This window comes from Ovis canadensis, chromosome 4 (genome assembly GCF_042477335.2).
Source record: "Ovis canadensis isolate MfBH-ARS-UI-01 breed Bighorn chromosome 4, ARS-UI_OviCan_v2, whole genome shotgun sequence".
In the NCBI taxonomy this organism is placed as follows: Eukaryota; Metazoa; Chordata; class Mammalia; order Artiodactyla; family Bovidae; genus Ovis; species Ovis canadensis.
In genome coordinates this window covers 66676113-66693762 of record NC_091248.1, presented here as the reverse complement: position 1 = coordinate 66693762, position 17650 = coordinate 66676113, and the positions used below count along the sequence as shown (strand labels likewise).

The following is a 17650-nucleotide window of genomic DNA, read 5'->3' as shown; positions in this document are numbered from 1 at the left end:
GTCAAGTACTTTAAAAAATGTCTGGAAAACTTGAAACTCCAATTAAATATTTGTACAACTGTAAATATTTTATGTATTTTGTAAACATGGCATAACCTGTTGGCACAGATTTCCTTTGTTCCAGAAAATAAAATTGTAGAAAAGTTAAACATTTTTATTTCTTATTTCAAAGCATTTGGGAGACGTTTCAGAAGTAGTTGCTGCTGCTGCTGCTGCTGCTGCTAAGTCGCTTCAGTCGTGTCCGACTCTGTGCGACCCCATAGACTGCAGCCCACCAGGCTTCCCCGTCCCTGGGATTCTCCAGGCAAGAACACAGTGGCGATTGGTAAACGTTAAATTCTGCAGGCCTGTTTTTCCAAGTTTCCATTCGCACAGACTAAATGTAAACCAGTGTCACCAACAGCACACCACACACGCACCCACACGGATTCCTTCCTTGTGTTTAGGTATGAAATACACCTAAAGATTCTGGGTCACTTTTCATCCCTTCCTGATAGTTGTATCTTAGGCAGCGATGGAACTTGGGCGACGGGAAGAAACGGCTTAAAACAAGGCAGAATTCTTTCTGAAGCTCGGTTGCCCATACTGGGCATCTCCGTACACGGTCTTCGTCTCCCTCCTCCCGTCCCCACCCCTGCTGGGATGATGCACTGCGAAAACATTAGCTCTCCCCAGTACGCCTCTCAGTGGCTTATAGCTGAGAAAATGTTGCCCCAGGTTTAAAATATCTGCCCAAGGAGCCCAGCGCGAGTGAAACGCTTTCTCGTTGCTCCTGACTCCCTGCGGGCTCTCCCCGCCCTCTGCTGCCATAACCTTGGGGATGTGCCTAGACCCGGCTCAGCGCACATCCCGGCCAACCGCGAGCAGAACAAACCCTTGGCGGAGAGCCAGGAGGCTCCCTCCCAGCCACCGCCCCCCCCTCCCCATCCCGCCGCCTCACCCTCAGCGCCTTTTTTTTTTTTTTTTCCTCCCCTACAATACAAGATCTTCCTTCCTCAGTTCCCTTAAATCACAGCCCAGGGAAATCTACCCAGAGCCTTCAACCAGCCAAGAGCCAGAATGTCGGGGGGCAAATACGTAGACTCAGAGGTACGCCTGGGTGGGTGCGCTCCGGAACGCGGCGCGCAAGGAGAGCTGCGTCTGCTATCTCCCACTCTAAATATTCTGACTGCTTTGCTTGCCCCAGCCCTCTCTCGACGTTGGAGCACTCCTGGACTCTGGCATTGCTGAGGAATGGGCTTGGGCGGGAGGTGAAGAGGAGGCAGGAATGCTTCATGTTTTCCTATTAGGAAGGGGACCAAGGGAGCCTAGGGGCCTAGGTCGCGGAAAGAGGGGGTCGTCGGGGTCCTGAAATTGGGTTGGTCGGACTGAGGGCACGTTTCTGAATGGCTTAGGGGTTCTGCCTTATTGAGAGACCCCCATGGTCCGGCCCCTGTCTGCTGGAAAAGTGGAGAGCTAGAGTGCAGGGTGGGAACTAATTCACTTGCAGTCTTGGGGACAGTCCCCACGACTCCCCACCAGGCGCCTCAACCAGCTGGCCGGGGAGGCGGCGCGCGTCATGTTTGCACTTTCCAAAGCTCTTGGGCCGCCTCTAAAACTCTTCCTGCATCTCGGCGCCTGGCAGGGGTGCTTGAATAAAGCACCCTCCTCCTAACTACCATCCCCCCACCCCCCACCTTCCTACCACCTCCCGGCGCTCAGGCTCTGCCTGGGTGTGGAAACCTAGTTTTCCCAAACGCAGCCGCCGCCGTTCAGCAACCGGCCAGGGGTCTGGGAGTGACCTAAGGGTGGGTCTGAGGAGTTGTGCAGGTGGAATATCTTTCTAGACAGTATAGGGGTCTGACACTTGGCTCGATCCAAAGGTAGGGGATGCTGGCTTGTGTGCATCGGGGGGTGGGGGGTGTACGGGGAACTGTTCAGGGACAGAAACGGCAGAGGGAGGGTGGAGGACGCGGGCAGGTGCAAAGGATACCTGGCCAGAAAGGAACGAAAATGGGAACACTGCGTGGATCCGGGGTGGGGGTTCATCGTGGATCTTAAGGATGAAGTTAGGAATTGTGGAGAGAAGGGAAATAGGGACCAGGGACTGGAGCAGGTGAAGAGCTGGGGAGAGGGTGGCCTGGCGGAGAGAGGGGCTGGATAAAAGTCGGAAGTCGGATCCCCTCCCCTCTGGGGGTCTCCGCGGGATTCAGCCTGTTCGGAGTGAGTCGGGCTGGGACCCGGCGGACCGCGCTGCGGGGTTTGCCCTGACCCCTGGCGGTGGCGGGCGAGGGAGGCAGGAGCTCCCAGCCTGGTACCGAGGGGTGTGGTGTCCTCTCCCCGATCCTCTTAAAAAGCTTGCGGCGCCAAGGAGTTTACTGTGCGCGGAGCCACCGCTTCGAAATCGGTTAGTTCGATTTTGAGCCTCGAGGTTTGCCTCGCTGCCAAGGCTAACTTTTCTGATTGCGGATTTTTCTTTTTGAAATCTCCTTCCCACCGCCGGTGCCACCCTCTCCCTCCGGGCCGTCCGCCCTCTGCAGGGACATCTCTACACTGTTCCCATCCGGGAACAGGGCAACATCTACAAGCCCAACAACAAGGCCATGGCAGAGGAGATGAACGAGAAGCAAGTGTACGACGCGCACACCAAGGAGATAGACCTGGTCAACCGCGACCCCAAGCATCTCAACGACGACGTGGTCAAGGTAAGGTGAGGTGGCCAGCAAGGAAGGGATGTGCCCCGAGGAGACGCTGACAGGGCCGGGACAGCTCTGTCTGGCTAGTAGCCTGTGTTTCTTTCCCTGTCTTTGCCACACACTCACCATTTTCTGGGGCTTGATGTGCGGAACCGCGGTCGTCAGAAATGTCACATCTCCCCAGCCTGCTCCTGCCAGTTAGTTCAGCTGGAATTTAGCTAACTTGAGTTTTGTAGGAGTTCATATAACTGCACCCTTCTCCTGGCATATGAACCTCCAGATCTCAGTGACAGTCAGCCCCGCACCCCTTGAGAGCGGGAGGTATTTGCTCTGCAGGTCATCCTCTCTCCAACTTCAGGTTGAAAGTCTAAGTGAAGCGTGGTGCTCCACTGCGTATAGAATTAATAAGCAGTGAGATGGTTTTGTAAGGCATTATGCCAAAGGTAGCAACCAGAGTACTAACCGGGCAGGTTCCCCCAGTTAAAATTAAGATAACCTGAAATAATTTTCTTAAAAATATGGATGGAAATGCTCCTGACTAAAGATGAAATATGTGTGTGTGCATATATATGCAGAATAGAATCGAATATTTAATATTTATAAGAAGGGTATTAGAAAAAACATGGTGTTTGTTGTACACAGCTAAACATATTTACACAACCAAAAATAATATGTGCCTATAGATTTCTCCTATAGACCTCTAGTTAGTTGTGGAGTGTTGCTTCTTGAGCTTATGGGACATTCAGGTTGGAGTTCCTTTTTATATTTCCAGGATGTGCTTGGTGAGATTAAAAACAGATTAATTGAATGGGTATTGGCTAAATTTAGTTCTGACTGGGTGGTCAGTTTTTAATTATCATTGTGTTATTCAACTTTGACCCTTTTAGTAAATTTTATCAGAGGAATTTGTTGCTTGAATCTGTCTTGATTGGGAAATCATAGTCCTGAGCCATCCTTGGCAGGGTGTTTTCTTTTAGGAAAAGGGAAGGTCAAGGGAATTCCTAGCCCTTGACCAGATTAAAGTGTGAAGACCCTTGAGGCAGCCAATGGGGTGGATGAGCAGTTTCCACCTACCCAGCATCCTATCCAGGATGGGAGGAGCCATAGTTCAGAGACTGTTCACATTTATGAATAATATATTTCAAAAAGGGGAACAATTTAATCTGTAACTGGAAGGAAAATGGAACAGTCAGAATTAAGTCTCTTGGCTTGCTGGTGGAGGAAAAAGGAAAATTGGAGCTTTAGCAGACTTTTCTACTAGCCAGATTATGGAATACTTAAAAGCAGCAGCAACAACAAAAGTAGCTTATAAACTGGAAATTAGAATTGCTAAAAACTATTTATTAAAAACATTACCTTAAAGGACCAAAGGGCGTTTTTGCTTGTTTCCCTTCTCACGTAGCTTTGAACAAGAAGGAAAAGTGTCAGGAAAAGAGGCAGATTTCAGAAAGGCCTAGCTTCATCTCAGCCTCCCTGTTGTTCCCCTGCAGTGGAGAGGGATTCCTGGAGCAAGAGAACCTCCCAGGATGAGTCAGAGAGGCCAGTAGTGTGGATGTGGGTCTCTACACATAGCATGACTAAGTTGAGAAAGAAAGGCCCCACTGGGAAAAGAGACTGCAACACAGATGGAAAAAAGGCATAACAGGCTTAGTGGAAATAGCAGTTTACAAAATAGCATTTCAAAGAGCAAGTGTGGGGATCTTCATATTAAAGAAATTAAAAGGAGGAGACAGAGCAAGCTTCTGATGGCTTAGAGAAAGCAAATCCCACCCACTTGCTCATAGAACTCTGAGCAAAACAAGACAATCAGACAGAAAAATCAACCTTGAGAAGAATTTCGAAGGCCTCTTGCTTAAAGAGGCCTTTCGAGAATGCCTTGCAAAGAAAGACCCAAAGAGTACCATCTGCCAGTAGGGCTGGGAAAGGAAGCCTATGCCCAGTGGAGACGCCTATCTTATATTTTTTTTCGAGTCCAATCATAAATGTAAGGATAGAAACAGTGACCATCCTCTCTGTGTTACCATGACAGTAAATAATAAATCTCTGCAAATTTTACTTTTGACAATATATATTTCTTAAAATAATAAAGGCACTCAAAGCTTCACTCTTAATGCCTAGTAACTTAAAATTTCATAAAGAAATAGTGGTCAAATGAATGTACTGTTAGAGCTACCCAGTTAGGTAACAAAAAGTATATTCTAAAAGCAAGCAGCTCTGTAAAAGCTGCCAATTCTGTCCAATATAGTCACTAGCCACTTGTGGCTATTTCGATTTAAATTACAAGTAATTACATTAAATGCAATTTAAAATACAGTTCTTCAGTCACACCAGCTACATCTGGGGTTCTCAACACTTAAGGTTAGTAGCTACCATATCGGCTAGCACAGATATAGAATATCTCCACCTTCATGGAAATTACAATTGGACAGCACCACACTTTTCTTCTCTTTATATTAAAAATGTCCCCATACCAAAGTTAGAAACTTATAGATGGAGAAGAAATGAAACATAGATATAAGTGTAAGGAGCAGCCCAGTGTGTCTCCACAGTATCTTTTAGTCTCATAAAGCAGCTATTTAGGTGGAGAAGAAAACTCAAAAGCTAGAGGTGCCATGAATTTATATTCATGAAGGTGGAGTATTATTACCTATTCCACTGGTGATAATGACATAAGTTAGACTACAATTTAGTTCCAATAAAACTGGTTTCTTCTTTCACTAAAGGTTTGTTGTAAGATGTCTGTATAGGCATTTATCCAAAAAAAGTCAGTAATAGATTATTTAAAAAATTTCCTCTAATTAAAATGGTCATACCTCCAGTCCCTCCATTCTCCATCTGCGATTTCTGTCTTCTTCATTCATATGTTTACTGTGTACTATTTTGATTTTCTAATAAAGAAAATGGCTTCAGATTTATTCCTCTGGTATCACAATAGCCATTGATCAATTTATTAAATTCCTAACATTTGCTAGAATAGACACTGTGCTACGTTCTACAAGGGTAACTCCTAAAATAAGCCCTAGCAATCACAAAGATTAGAGTTAATGAAGATGAGATGCATATAGATTAAAAATACACACACACACACACATATACACTATCACAACAGTAAGTCACTGTCAAATGTTAACTAATTGGTCCTTTTTTTTTTTTTTTTACTTTGACTGCCAGGAAACATATAACTAGATTTTAAGTTTCATTAATCCATGTTACTTATTCTCTCACATATGGTTTTGAATTTTCACTTTTTTAACTGGCATGTTGTTTTATGTGCCCTCTATTGTAATGCTTCTCATCATCATTTTGGAAAGAGACCAAATATATACTATAATAAGAGCTTCCCAGGTGGTTCAGTGGTAAAGAACTTGCCTGTCAATGCAGGAGACATAGAGATTTGGGTTCAATTCCTGGGTCGGGAAGATCCCCTGGAGGAGGGTGTGGCAACCCACTCCAATCTGCTTGCCTGGAGAATCCCCTGGACAGAGGAGCCTGGCAGGCTATAGTCCATGGGGTCGCAAAGAGTCGGACACAACTGAAGCAACTTAGCATGCACTCAGATACTATAATAAATTAAAAGAAAATAGTATTGAGCATCGCATAAAAAAAAAGTTTATTTAAAAGTGAATCATATCAATTATCTTGATCTTAGTAATAATTCTGCAATATGGATGTATATCAAGTCATCATGTTATATACTTTAAATGTTATATTTGTCCATTATTCCTCAGTAAAGTTTTTTTTTAAGTTTTTAAAAAAGTGAATGAAACTGATATTGTCCGGGAGACCCTACTTGGATAGGGCAATAAGGTGAGAGAAGAAGGATATATTATAGAAAGTTTAATGGAGAAGGGCATGAAGGAGATACAATCTGAGTTGGGTAATAATAGACAGATGGAGTTCAAATAGGTGAGAAAATTATAGGAGAACATTCTTAATGAAAAAGCATGGAGATGGGAATGTCCCACACAGGACATAAGGTTTAGTAGCTAAACTAGGAGGTATAGTAGCCCATTTTTGACTGACATTAGAGTTCATGCGGCATAGTCACGGATCATAAAGATGAAAACACTGAGTGTGGCCAGATGATAGAGCCCTAAGTCCAGTATTCCCAATAAGTTTGAACTGTATTATGTCAGCAGTGGGGAGCCAAGAAAACTTCAAGCTTGGGATGACATGATGAAGGTGGGGCTTTTTGGAAGATGACTGGTGGAGGTACAAGATGTAGGTAGCCAGTCTGGATGAGGAGCAGTTATGATGTAACTGCATCAGGGTCCAGATATGAAATGAGAACAGGATGTGGTAACATTGGAATAAAACCACATAAGCACAAAAGGACAGAATTTTAGAAATAGAAGAGAATGTAATGGTTATCAAATTAACCTCCTATTCCTTTTTTTTTTAACATTAAGAGAAATTTAAGGGTTAAGAAAGGTTAAATTTTTATATACATGTTCACGTGGTTACCGTACAAAAACAGATATTTTCAAATATCATAAGGGATAAATAGATAAGATTATGTGATTATTGTCATTAAAGGAGAATTCTGAGCCTAGCTCTGAGAAAAATCAAGACATCTTAGAGGAGATATTTTTGAAAATAAAAATAATGCATTTATAACTTTCTTTTCTAAAAATTTAATGTAATATTATTAAATATACACAGATACAAAGTTTTCTTTAGCAATCAAGGAAAAAACATGCAAATGGTAATCAGACCAGTTTCGGTTTCAAAATCACAGCCTCAAGCCACCATGATCCCTTTCAACTATAAAGCATTCTAGAGCCATTAGTGATTAATATCAACATAACCGATTTTAAATTTCATGTTTGCTTACTATACTTATAATCAGAGCACAAGATTTAAAAGATCAGATTGACCCAAAGCACTCAGCACCATATTAATAGTCTCTTCTGTTGGAACTGGTATTGGTTTTGTTTATTTGTTTGTTTAGGAGATAGGCGCACAAGATGGTTATTACTACTCTGCCACATGTAAGATTACGCATGGCATTCAGAATCCCCAGTTTGTAAAAGAGCACTGCTGTAGACGTGTTTGGTGGGAAATTATTCTCACATCGCTGAACAAATAATGATATTAAAATGGGAGACATTATTCATTCTTAACCATCTGAAATATTTTCAAGATTAGTCAACAATGATATACATTTTAAATGCTTATTAAAAGAAAGTGTTATTTTTTTTTCTTTCTCTACCTCATAATTTGTCAAAAATTATTGAAGCATTAGCTCAACTTTTGTTCAAACTGAATAAACTTTCATATCATTTATTAAAATTTAAGACAAAATACACCAGATATTAAAAAGTTCATGATGTGGTGTTTTTCCAGTTAATAGCAGTGTTGGCTACATTTTAAACTGTCTTGAAGTAAGAACAGCTGCAACAGTAAGCAGCATCTGGAAAGTTCAGTAATTTGTAAAACCACCTGCTCATGCATCCTGCCCACTCAGGTTCATAAAATAGCACTTTCATATTCCACATGAAACTGCTTTTTAGTTTGCCCCACTTTTAAGCATAAGCTATCATTCTCTATGATGAAATGTTCAGAGTGAGCTGGTCCCAAGATGAAGAGGTCTGTGTGCCCTGAACTATGGTGTCCTGATTCTCCTGGCCAAATTTGCAGTGGGAAAAGGGTAGGGCCGCTCTTTTCATATGAAGATGATTTAAACCAAGAAATACACTCTCTTCTTCCACTTTTTGGACCCTATATATATATATTAATTTAAATTACTATACTAAGGCCCTAGAGAAAAAGATTTGCATACTATACTTCTGTTAAAAGAAGTTTTTATTTTTTTAAAAAAGACTTCATCAAAAGCTTAATCATCAACCTCTAGAAATATGCTTAACCATAGGTGCTCAGAGGCACCTTGACAGTACAAAGAGTATTGTGTCAGGAAAATACATTTTTGAGACTTTGATAACCTTATTTTTTGAAACTTGAAAGTAATGATTCTTAAATATATTAGACACAAAATTCTGTTTCTTTAAAAATCAAGAAAAGACATGCACACAATAATCAGGTCAGTTTTGGTTTTAACCTAAGGACCAAATGCTTTTGTGGTCTCTATCAACTGGAAAGTGTCTATCCCGTTAGTGTGGGACTGAACACCAAGGAAGAGGGAAAGTTATGTCAGGACAACAGGTTTCTCAGCCTCAGCAGTACTCAAGAGTGGAACTTAGAAACAAAGAGCAAACTTGTTTGACTAATGAAAGCCAGTTAACCCCAGCCCTAAAAATACTTTAGCAAAGCTGTTTTATGTATCTGTGCTTCAGTTTCTCTAACTATAAAGAAAAGAATGACAGTCATTCTCATATAACAGCATTCCTCCCTCAAACCCATTTATCTTTCAGTAAATGACTATTATATACCTACTATTATGCGCTGCACATTACAGTTGGAACAAAGGCAGACAGGAGCACGGCCCACAGAGGTTTTGACTATCTCCTTTGCCTCTCTTCACACAGTTTCCTTTGAAAACTTTTGCTGAAATTCCTTTACCAAATTCCACTCTCTGTTAGATATGCAGATGATACCACCCTTATGGCAGAAAGTGAAGAGGAACTAAAAAGCCTCTTGATGAAAGTGAAAGAGGAGAGAGAAAAAGTTGGCTTAAAGCTCAACATTCAGAAAACGAAGATCATGGCATCTGGTCCCATCACTTCATGGGAAATAAATGGGGAAACAGTGGAAACAGTGTCAGACTTTATTTTTCTGGCCTCCAAAAATCACTGCAGATGGTGATTGCAGCCATGAAATTAAAAGATGCGTGTTCCTTGGAAGGAAAGTTATGACCAACCCAGATAGCATATTGACAAGCAGAGACATTACTTTGCCACCAAAGGTCCATCTACTCAGGCTATGGTTTTTCCAGTGGTCATGTATGGATGTGAGAGTTGGACTGTGAAGAAAGCTGAGCACTGAAGAATTGATGCTTTTCAACTGTGGTGTTGGAGAAGACTCTTGAGAGTCCCTTGGACTGCGAGGAGATCCAACCAGTCCATTCTAAAGGAGATCAGCCCTGGGTGTTCATTGGAAGGACTGATGTTAAAGCTGAAATTCCAATACTTTGGCCACCTCATGTGAAGAGTTGACTCATTGGAAAAGACTCTGATGCTGGGAGGGATTGGGGACGGGAGGAGGAGAAGGGGATGACAGAGGTTGAGATGGCTGAATGGCATCACCAACTCGATGGACATGAGTTTGAGTGAACTCCGGGAGTTGGTGATGGATAGGGAGGCCTGGCATGCTGCGATTCATGGAGTCGCAAAGAGTTGGACACAACTGAGCGACTGAACTGAACTGAACTATCTGTTAAAATCTTAAAACCTTCAGGACTGTCTTTTTAAAATGCCTCATCAATAATGCTTCAAATTATTCCTGAGCCAGTAAATAGACTAGCAGAAAATAAGGAGCATATATTTTTTAAAACAATTTGCCCTTGCTTTGGTCCTATAAAAATTGTAACTAACTTATTATAGAAAATATTTCAGTTCTCTAATATTGTCTCTTCCCATATTAGTGCTGAACCTTTAATCTTTCTATTGAAAATTTAAAATTTTCAACCTTTTAAAAACTTCATTGCCTCTTTGCAAACCCAAGAGGGCTTTCATATTCACCTGGGCATCAGAGTCATCACAGGAGTTTTTAAAAATACAGATATCTGGACCCACTACAGAGTTACTAAATTAAGAGTATATAGGAATGAGGCCTAAACTAGGGCTCTTGGCTCCCTAGATTATGAAGTCAAGTTTAGAAATGATTGTATCCAAGGTCAGCTTAAAGATATACACCTGGATGTTACTATCCTAGGAGAACAGTCACACTGTTCTAGTGTGACTAGATGTGTGTAGTCTAGATGTTCTCCCTGCCAGAATACTTGAAGGTTGCGTGCATGCAAGCTAAGTAGCCCAGTTGTGTCTGACTCTGTGACCCCTGCTAGGCTCCTCTGTCCATTGGGTTCTCCAGGCAAGAATAATGGAGTGGGTTGCCATGCCCTCCTCCAGGGGATCTTCCCAACCCAGGGATTGATTCTCAGCCCCTGTGTCTCCTGCACTGGCAGGTGAGTTCTTTACCTCTAATGCCACCTGGAAGCCCCACTTGAAGGTTCAGTTCAGTTCAGTCGCTCAGTCATGTCCGACTCTTTGTGACCCCATGAATCACAGCACGCCAGGCCTCCCTGTCCATCACAAATTCCCGGAGTTCACTCAAACTCACGTCCATCGAGTCAGTGATGCCATCCAGCCATCTCATCCTCTGTCGTCCCCTTTTCCTCCTGTCCTCAATCCCTCCCAGCATCAGAGTCTTTTCCAATGAGTCAGCTCTTCGCATGAGGTGGCCAAAGTACTGGAGTTTCAGCTTTAGCATCATTCCTTCCAAAGAACAGCCAGGGCTGATCTCCTTTAGAATGGACTGGTTGCAGTCCAAGGGACTTTCAGGAGTCTTCTCCAACACCACAGTTTAAAGCATCCCAGGGAGTTTTGAAACACCATAGACAGTTCCCAAATCAGCCTTGCTCAATGGCCCTTCATCCCGTGAGGCCACTTGGGCTTACAACCAGCTGCAGGCTTAGAGCCTCAGGATGACCTAGGGTTGGGGTCATATGTTCTAGGTTGTCCCACGCCCCTGAGTAACTATTAACAGTACCCTTTTCACACTCAGAAGTGTCCCAGTTTGGAAGAAAAAGTATATGCTCATGAATGAATTGGCAATGACCTGTAACTGATTCTTATACCTGGAATTCACCAGAAGTCCCTGTTCACGTTATTTGTTTTAGCAAATGGGCAAAATTTCCACGTTTAGGAATGTCATGCTTTTCGTTCCTCTCCAGTCTCCAGCGTCACCTTTCTCGTATCCTTCACTGGGCCATCAAGCTGCACTCTAACTTGGAGGACATGCTCTTAAGTACCAATCTACTCGACCCTCAGACCTTAGGTTTCTTTCCCTGCAACACAGGGTTAATGAAACCAACATCCTTCCATCACATATTTTGTCAGCTACTCAATCAAAGAGTAGAAGCAGCAGCAGCAGCAATCAAAGATTAAAATGTTTAAAATAGTTTTGATTTTTTTCATTCAGTCCAGGAAACATAAAATGGCGTGCTTTCATATGAGCCATTGTTTAGTGTGGGGGAAGTGCTTTTAATTTTGTCCTAAAGGAAATCTGCATGATCCATGTACTGTGCAACTACCAAGGGAATTTAATTGGTAGAACAGATTTACACCTGCACATAATACATATTTCCTGCCTCTCCTATGTTGATGTTTTAGATATAAAATACATTTTGTTTTCTTTATTGAGCCTTGAGAAGACATCTCTTGTCAGTCATTATTTCATAGCAGGGGAAGTACATGTTCCTAAACAACCGAGCTTCCCCTTAGTCATTGTTAGCTATTTAGGTAATGAAGAGCAAGTCATTTTTAATTTTTATGACTTAAGTGTTGATAGTATATATATGTGCTTAATATATTATAGCAATTTAAAAGTGAAATTTTTAAAAGTGCATTCAGTATATAAACCTTTCTTGAGCCCAGCAAGGGCATTATAATACAAATAGACATTGATATATTCTATGTAAAAAGATAAACTACATCCAGAGACTACACTAGGTCATCTCACTGATGCAGGCATCAAACACAATTTCTCATTTATAGTGAAGAACTAAAAAAAAATGCTGACTTCTGAAAGCAATTAGTGAGAAACTAGGAAATTGGGAGGGAAATAAATAAAGATAAAGAAAGGACAACAAGGCCCCTTCTCCCTGCCCTGCCACTCACTCTCTGCTGGACTAGGTTTTAGGTATGCCAACTCCAGGACCAGCCACATCTATTGCTTTGCATAGTGCTGGCATATCTAATGACATGATCAGGTCCAGGCACTGACTATTAATTCTCAGCCCTGCCCCCAAGGGGTTTAGAGGTTATCAGGAAAGTACACGCGCAAACAAATAGTGTGGTCACCGTAACTTGGGGATGGCCTATAGCTGAGCACAAAGCAGGGAGTTCGCAACAGTCTCTAAAGCTGAACACCAGGCACACGTAGCAGGAAATGGGCGCCACCAGAGGGGGCAGCAGGAGCAAAGGTATGGAGGCCTGAGGGCACCTAGCATGTTTTGGGCACCAGTGGCAGGTCAGTGTAGCCAGAGCAAGGGATCCAAGCAGGAGCCAGATCAGCAAGGCCTTCTGTGCCCAGGCAGAGCATTTGTCTCTTTGCAGTCCACAGCAACCCACACAGGTGTTTTTAGGCCAGGAAGTGACCTGATGAGATAAGACCTCTGTTAATAGAAAGGGCTCTGTTAATAGAAAGGGAAAGGGGTGCCAGATGTACAGGTGGTAGTGAAATAGGCATGGAGCGCTTTCTCCAGTACTTTCTAAAAGCTAGCTTGTTGGCAAAGATTATTTTACTTACTCTTCCAATGGCCCTTTGAGGAAGTAGTATTATTTTCAGTTATATTCACCTGGTAGATAAGCAAATTCAGGTCTAACCATTTGCTCAGGATTTCATGTAGGATATGGTACACTCAGAATTTGAACCCAGACCTCAGGACCAGGGTTCTCAATCACTGTGCTCCAGTGCCTCTCTGTAATAGATCACAATCTAAGCAGACAATGGTGTCTCCATAGCGAGGAAAGACATGACCGTGTTCTCATAGCAGCTGAGCAGCATTTGGCAGGGGAGTGCCAGACATGGTCTGTTTGTGTAGTGACAGGCCTACAGTTCTAAGGCCAAACTTTAGATCCTGGTAGGTGAGTTGGAGGATGAGGAGAAAGGACCAACGTAAAGACCAAGATAAAACCTCACATTACAAGAAAATATGCAAAGTAGGTGAGCAAGCTCCCAACAAGGCAGCAAAGGTCAAATCCCAAAGACAGATGTGGGGTACAAAATAGGGATGTGTCCCAGTGATTAGAAGTGGAATACACGTTTGGGATGAGACAAGCTGCAACACTAGCTTGTGTTGAATTACCTGAACCTTTAAAGCACCCTGACTGCCCAAGTTGGCCATAGCTCCTGGGCTGTAACTGATCCTGCCTGGATGTGCAGGGAGGGGTAGGTATGAGTAAGTGAAGCAGGTCCTGACATGCACTTTGCATTTAACAGCTTCATTTAAGGTTCTCAGTTTGTTTGCTCAGATATTCATGCCATTACAGAAATACATTGTAAAAATAGGAAACAGTTGAGAAAACCCCTAGTTTTATGCTGGTGGGAGAAATGCCTATTTAATCCTGGAAGAAGTTTCTCTGAGATTTCCTCCCTGTAATTACGTAATTGTTCTCAAAAACAAATACCAGAAGTAAGGAACAGACTTAATAGTGCATTTTACAAGGCACCATTAATCTCTCAGAAAAACAATTAAAATGTTCTGTCAATCATAGCTCACTGTTTACCTTTTCTATATTATTAGCAATAATATATAGCTGGAAATGGGCATACCAAGACATGTTCAGGAAATGGAACTGCATTCATTGGATTTCATTGCCGGTTATTTTGGAAGGTCAACAGATCCCTATTTCTCACTTGTTCTTAGTGTCAGGTTTATTACTCATATGTAGGGAGAAATTGTCTAAAACAGTTAACAACCACCAGTTCACCAAAATATTTTGGGTAAACCTTTCTCTTATTCTAGCTATAAAGGTAGGAATGAGAGTCATTCTCAGATAAAGTGCTCCCCAGAAAGCCCATTCAGCAAATATTTAGGAAGCACTTACTCTGCACCATGCGTGGAGCCTGCCATGCATCCTACTACACCAGAATCTGCCTGATAGAACCACAGCCACCTGCTAACCCTCACTTCAGATGTCTGGGCCTCTGTCAGCCCTCCCTGATGGCCCTCATCAGAACTGATCGTCTCTTCTCTTGGCTCCCGCCACACTGTGGTTTTGTGTGTATTTTAGCATGTATCACCGCCCTCTAAGCATTCTGCTTCCCTATCCTCATGGCTCTCTCTCCGCTCCTCTTCCCACATCATGTGCGAGTCCTTCAGAACAGAATAGTGGCCCCCTGTGGTCTCAGGACTGTGGCTGCCTGGTGCTTACCCAGGGCCCCCACTGAGTCTGCTATCAGAAAACAGATGCTGAACTGAATCTGCTGAAAAGAATCTGAAATTTCTTTTTTAATTGAATGTTTTAAGTGAGTGAAAAGACAGTAGGATTATGTCACTGTCTTCCTTTGTTCCTTTTCTCTGTGGTGGCCACATTTAAAGCCTTACAAGGAAAAACATTTCCAAATAATTAAGAAATAAATCTAAAAACATTCACTCTATCTCAGGTAAAGAGAAAACTCGTTCTAACATGTATATATATTTATTATTAAAAATTCTTTTTAATCCTGTTTGAAGAGGACACAAATATGCCTCTCCTGAGCCTTCCTATAAGCAGCTAAGACACCTGGACAATCTCCCAGGGCCTGCAGGATAAGGCGAATCTCCTAAGTAGATGGCAAACAGGGCAGGCATTCCCAGAATGCCAAGAGATACCACTGCTGCCGCTTGGCACTTGTCTCCTACAGCCAGAAGTATGAAGGCTGAGAGTTGGGTCTTAGGCTACGTGAGAACTCCCCTGCCAAGAAAGAGGTAGGAGGACTTCCTATCAGGCTCTCCATATACCTTTGGACAATTGCAGGGGTCAACATCAGAGGAATGACTAGGTCAGGAGAGAGCCCTGAAGAAAAATCCAAAACCTGATGAAAAAAACAAAGCCTAAAGAAGGCAACAGCTTTGAAAATCCCAAGCCTCGTCTTCCTGCTCTTTCATTTTATTACTTCTATATATTAATTATACAGAGCTCTGAGATTTTACTAGCTGGGAGGTGGTGGCTGTTAATCTACCATTTCAACAGCATAGAAGTTTCTTTGTACCTCATAGGTGGTCTCTCAGAGATTTCAGATCTCTTCTCAGGAGCAAAACAGAACAAAACAAAACAAACAAAAATAAGCAAAACACTTGAATATTTCTAGGAGTCAGACAATATTTGTTTCATTATTGATATCTGGGCCAAGTGAATGTTAGCTCCTTTTCCAGACACACTTCTTTCTCTCATCTCTTGTGATACAAAGTGGATTTACTATAATAAGGATAAGAGTAAGACATGTCAGTGGTAGTCGCTCAGTTGTGTCCAACTCTTTGCAACCCCATAGATTGTAGCCCTCCAGGCTCCTCTGTCCATGGAATTCTCCAGGCAAGAACACTGGAGTGGGTAGCCATTCCCTTCTCCAGGGGATCTTCCCAACCCAAGGAACAAACCTGTTTGCCCACATTATAGGCAGATTCTTTGCCATCTGAGCCATCAGGGAAGCACCAAGACATGTCAATTTGATTCCAAATAGCTTCCCTATCAAGAAAGTATAGGAAATCAGGATAATTTAATATAAATTAAATAATAATATAAACCATTATTCAGTTAAGCATAGGTAGAACTAGAAAGCTGCCATTAAAAAAGGATGCTGATGTGTAATGTGGATTTTAGATGTGACTGGTATCTAATACACAACCAGGAACACAGTTTTAGCACATTTACCATTTTATCAATGAGTGGTATGAGCAAGTTAAGAGGACTCTCAACTTACAAATGATACTACTTATAGCAACCTTGTTAACATCTACGATAAAAATAATATCAAAGTGATTTTTGGCAAGTTACAAATATTCTAAACAAATAAGATTAAAAACCAATACAAAGTGAGATAATGTTAAAAGACTAGGAACAAGAAAATACCAGGAGAGGGTTTCTCTTGGTATTTCTGTGGGAGCTTGTGATGTGGAAAATCAAGATGCTTGGTGAACACAATGGATATGGAAACCCTTTGTAATAATTCCCTAGCCGCTAAGGGACCAAGATCTCCTGGGTGAAAATCACTATTGTAAACATACCCTTGAATGAATCCATCAAGTCCCATACCCCTTGGGCAATAGGGGACCCAAACTAAGTCTTATCAATTGTTCCCGAACATTAAACATCTCAATAATTTAATGATATTTTAAAGGGAATATAATAAATAGACTCAAAAGGAGAATGCAATCCAAAAAAAAAAAGGTCATAGATAAGATTCTCTACTTTATTTGCTATGAATCAGACTTACTAAATATGGTTTCTGTTTTGAGCTTATGAGGGAGGTGGAGATGCTAGAAAGTTCCTATAGAAGAGCAAAAGGAAAGAGACAGGGATGAAGAGAAACACCCAGGTAGGGCTGGGGAGGGACTGTCCTATCTGGCAATTTGTTAGAAGAGCTGAAAGGGAACATAAAATGTCAGCTGCTTTTAGTTATTGCTAGGATCTTATGGGACTTACAAGGGAATTATTGCTCAGATGCAATCACCACTCAGGACAAGGAAAAAGGAGGAAAGAGTTAGTTAAAAAAAAAGTTATATTACGTGGGAGAAGAAATTCCAAGTAATGAGTGGTTAATCCCAGGAATGTGTCACAAGAGGTCATTTTGTAACAGTTGTGTGTTAAATTCCTAATTTGTCTATGTAGCTTCTCAAATCCTTCTATCTCTACAATTACAATTTGGTGTGTAAGAATACTGACACAGAGTCTCATAATTAAGCATAGGCATATGTATGAACACTTTCCTCTATTCCTGCAGGATACCTGGTTTGTTTGGGGGCAAAGAGGAGTTGATGTGGCATTGTGTTAACAGTGGTTGAGAATGCAAGTGGTAAACATCTGAAAGTAGAACACTGAAAAATGCATGCATTGTATGTTCCAAAAGGTCAGTATGAAACATTATCTTTATGGCAAGCCTGCCCATCCACTCCCTCCTACACATTGCATATTCACACAATTTTGTAGCTTGTATAAACCCCTATTGTGATTTAAACTCATGAGACAGTGTGGCTTCTGCAGAGGGTGGCTGTTTTGTGACTTTAGACTAGTGGTTCTTTATACTAGTTGCAAATCATCTGGGGAACATTTGAAAATACTGTTGTGCATGCCCCATCCCTAGAAATTCTGATTGAA

At 42.0% G+C, this 17650-nt stretch overlaps 1 protein-coding gene across 6 annotated transcripts in view; it reads left to right on the top strand.

The window, feature by feature from the left end:
* The first annotated feature begins 639 nt into the window (after positions 1-639).
* Positions 640-17650, top strand: part of CAV1 (caveolin 1) — a 37080-nt gene continuing 20069 nt past the window's right edge. The window contains exons 1-3 of one of the 6 annotated variants that reach the window (XM_069587959.1): positions 998-1089; positions 2520-2684; positions 17277-17402. In XM_069587959.1, the coding sequence (XP_069444060.1) occupies positions 17378-17402 (25 nt within the window). In that variant the 5' untranslated portion in view covers positions 998-1089; positions 2520-2684; positions 17277-17377. Of the gene's footprint in view, positions 2387-2519; positions 2685-17276; positions 17403-17650 lie in introns of all 6 variants that reach the window. The other 5 variants (XM_069587960.1, XM_069587961.1, XM_069587962.1 and 2 more) reach the window with 5 other exon arrangements.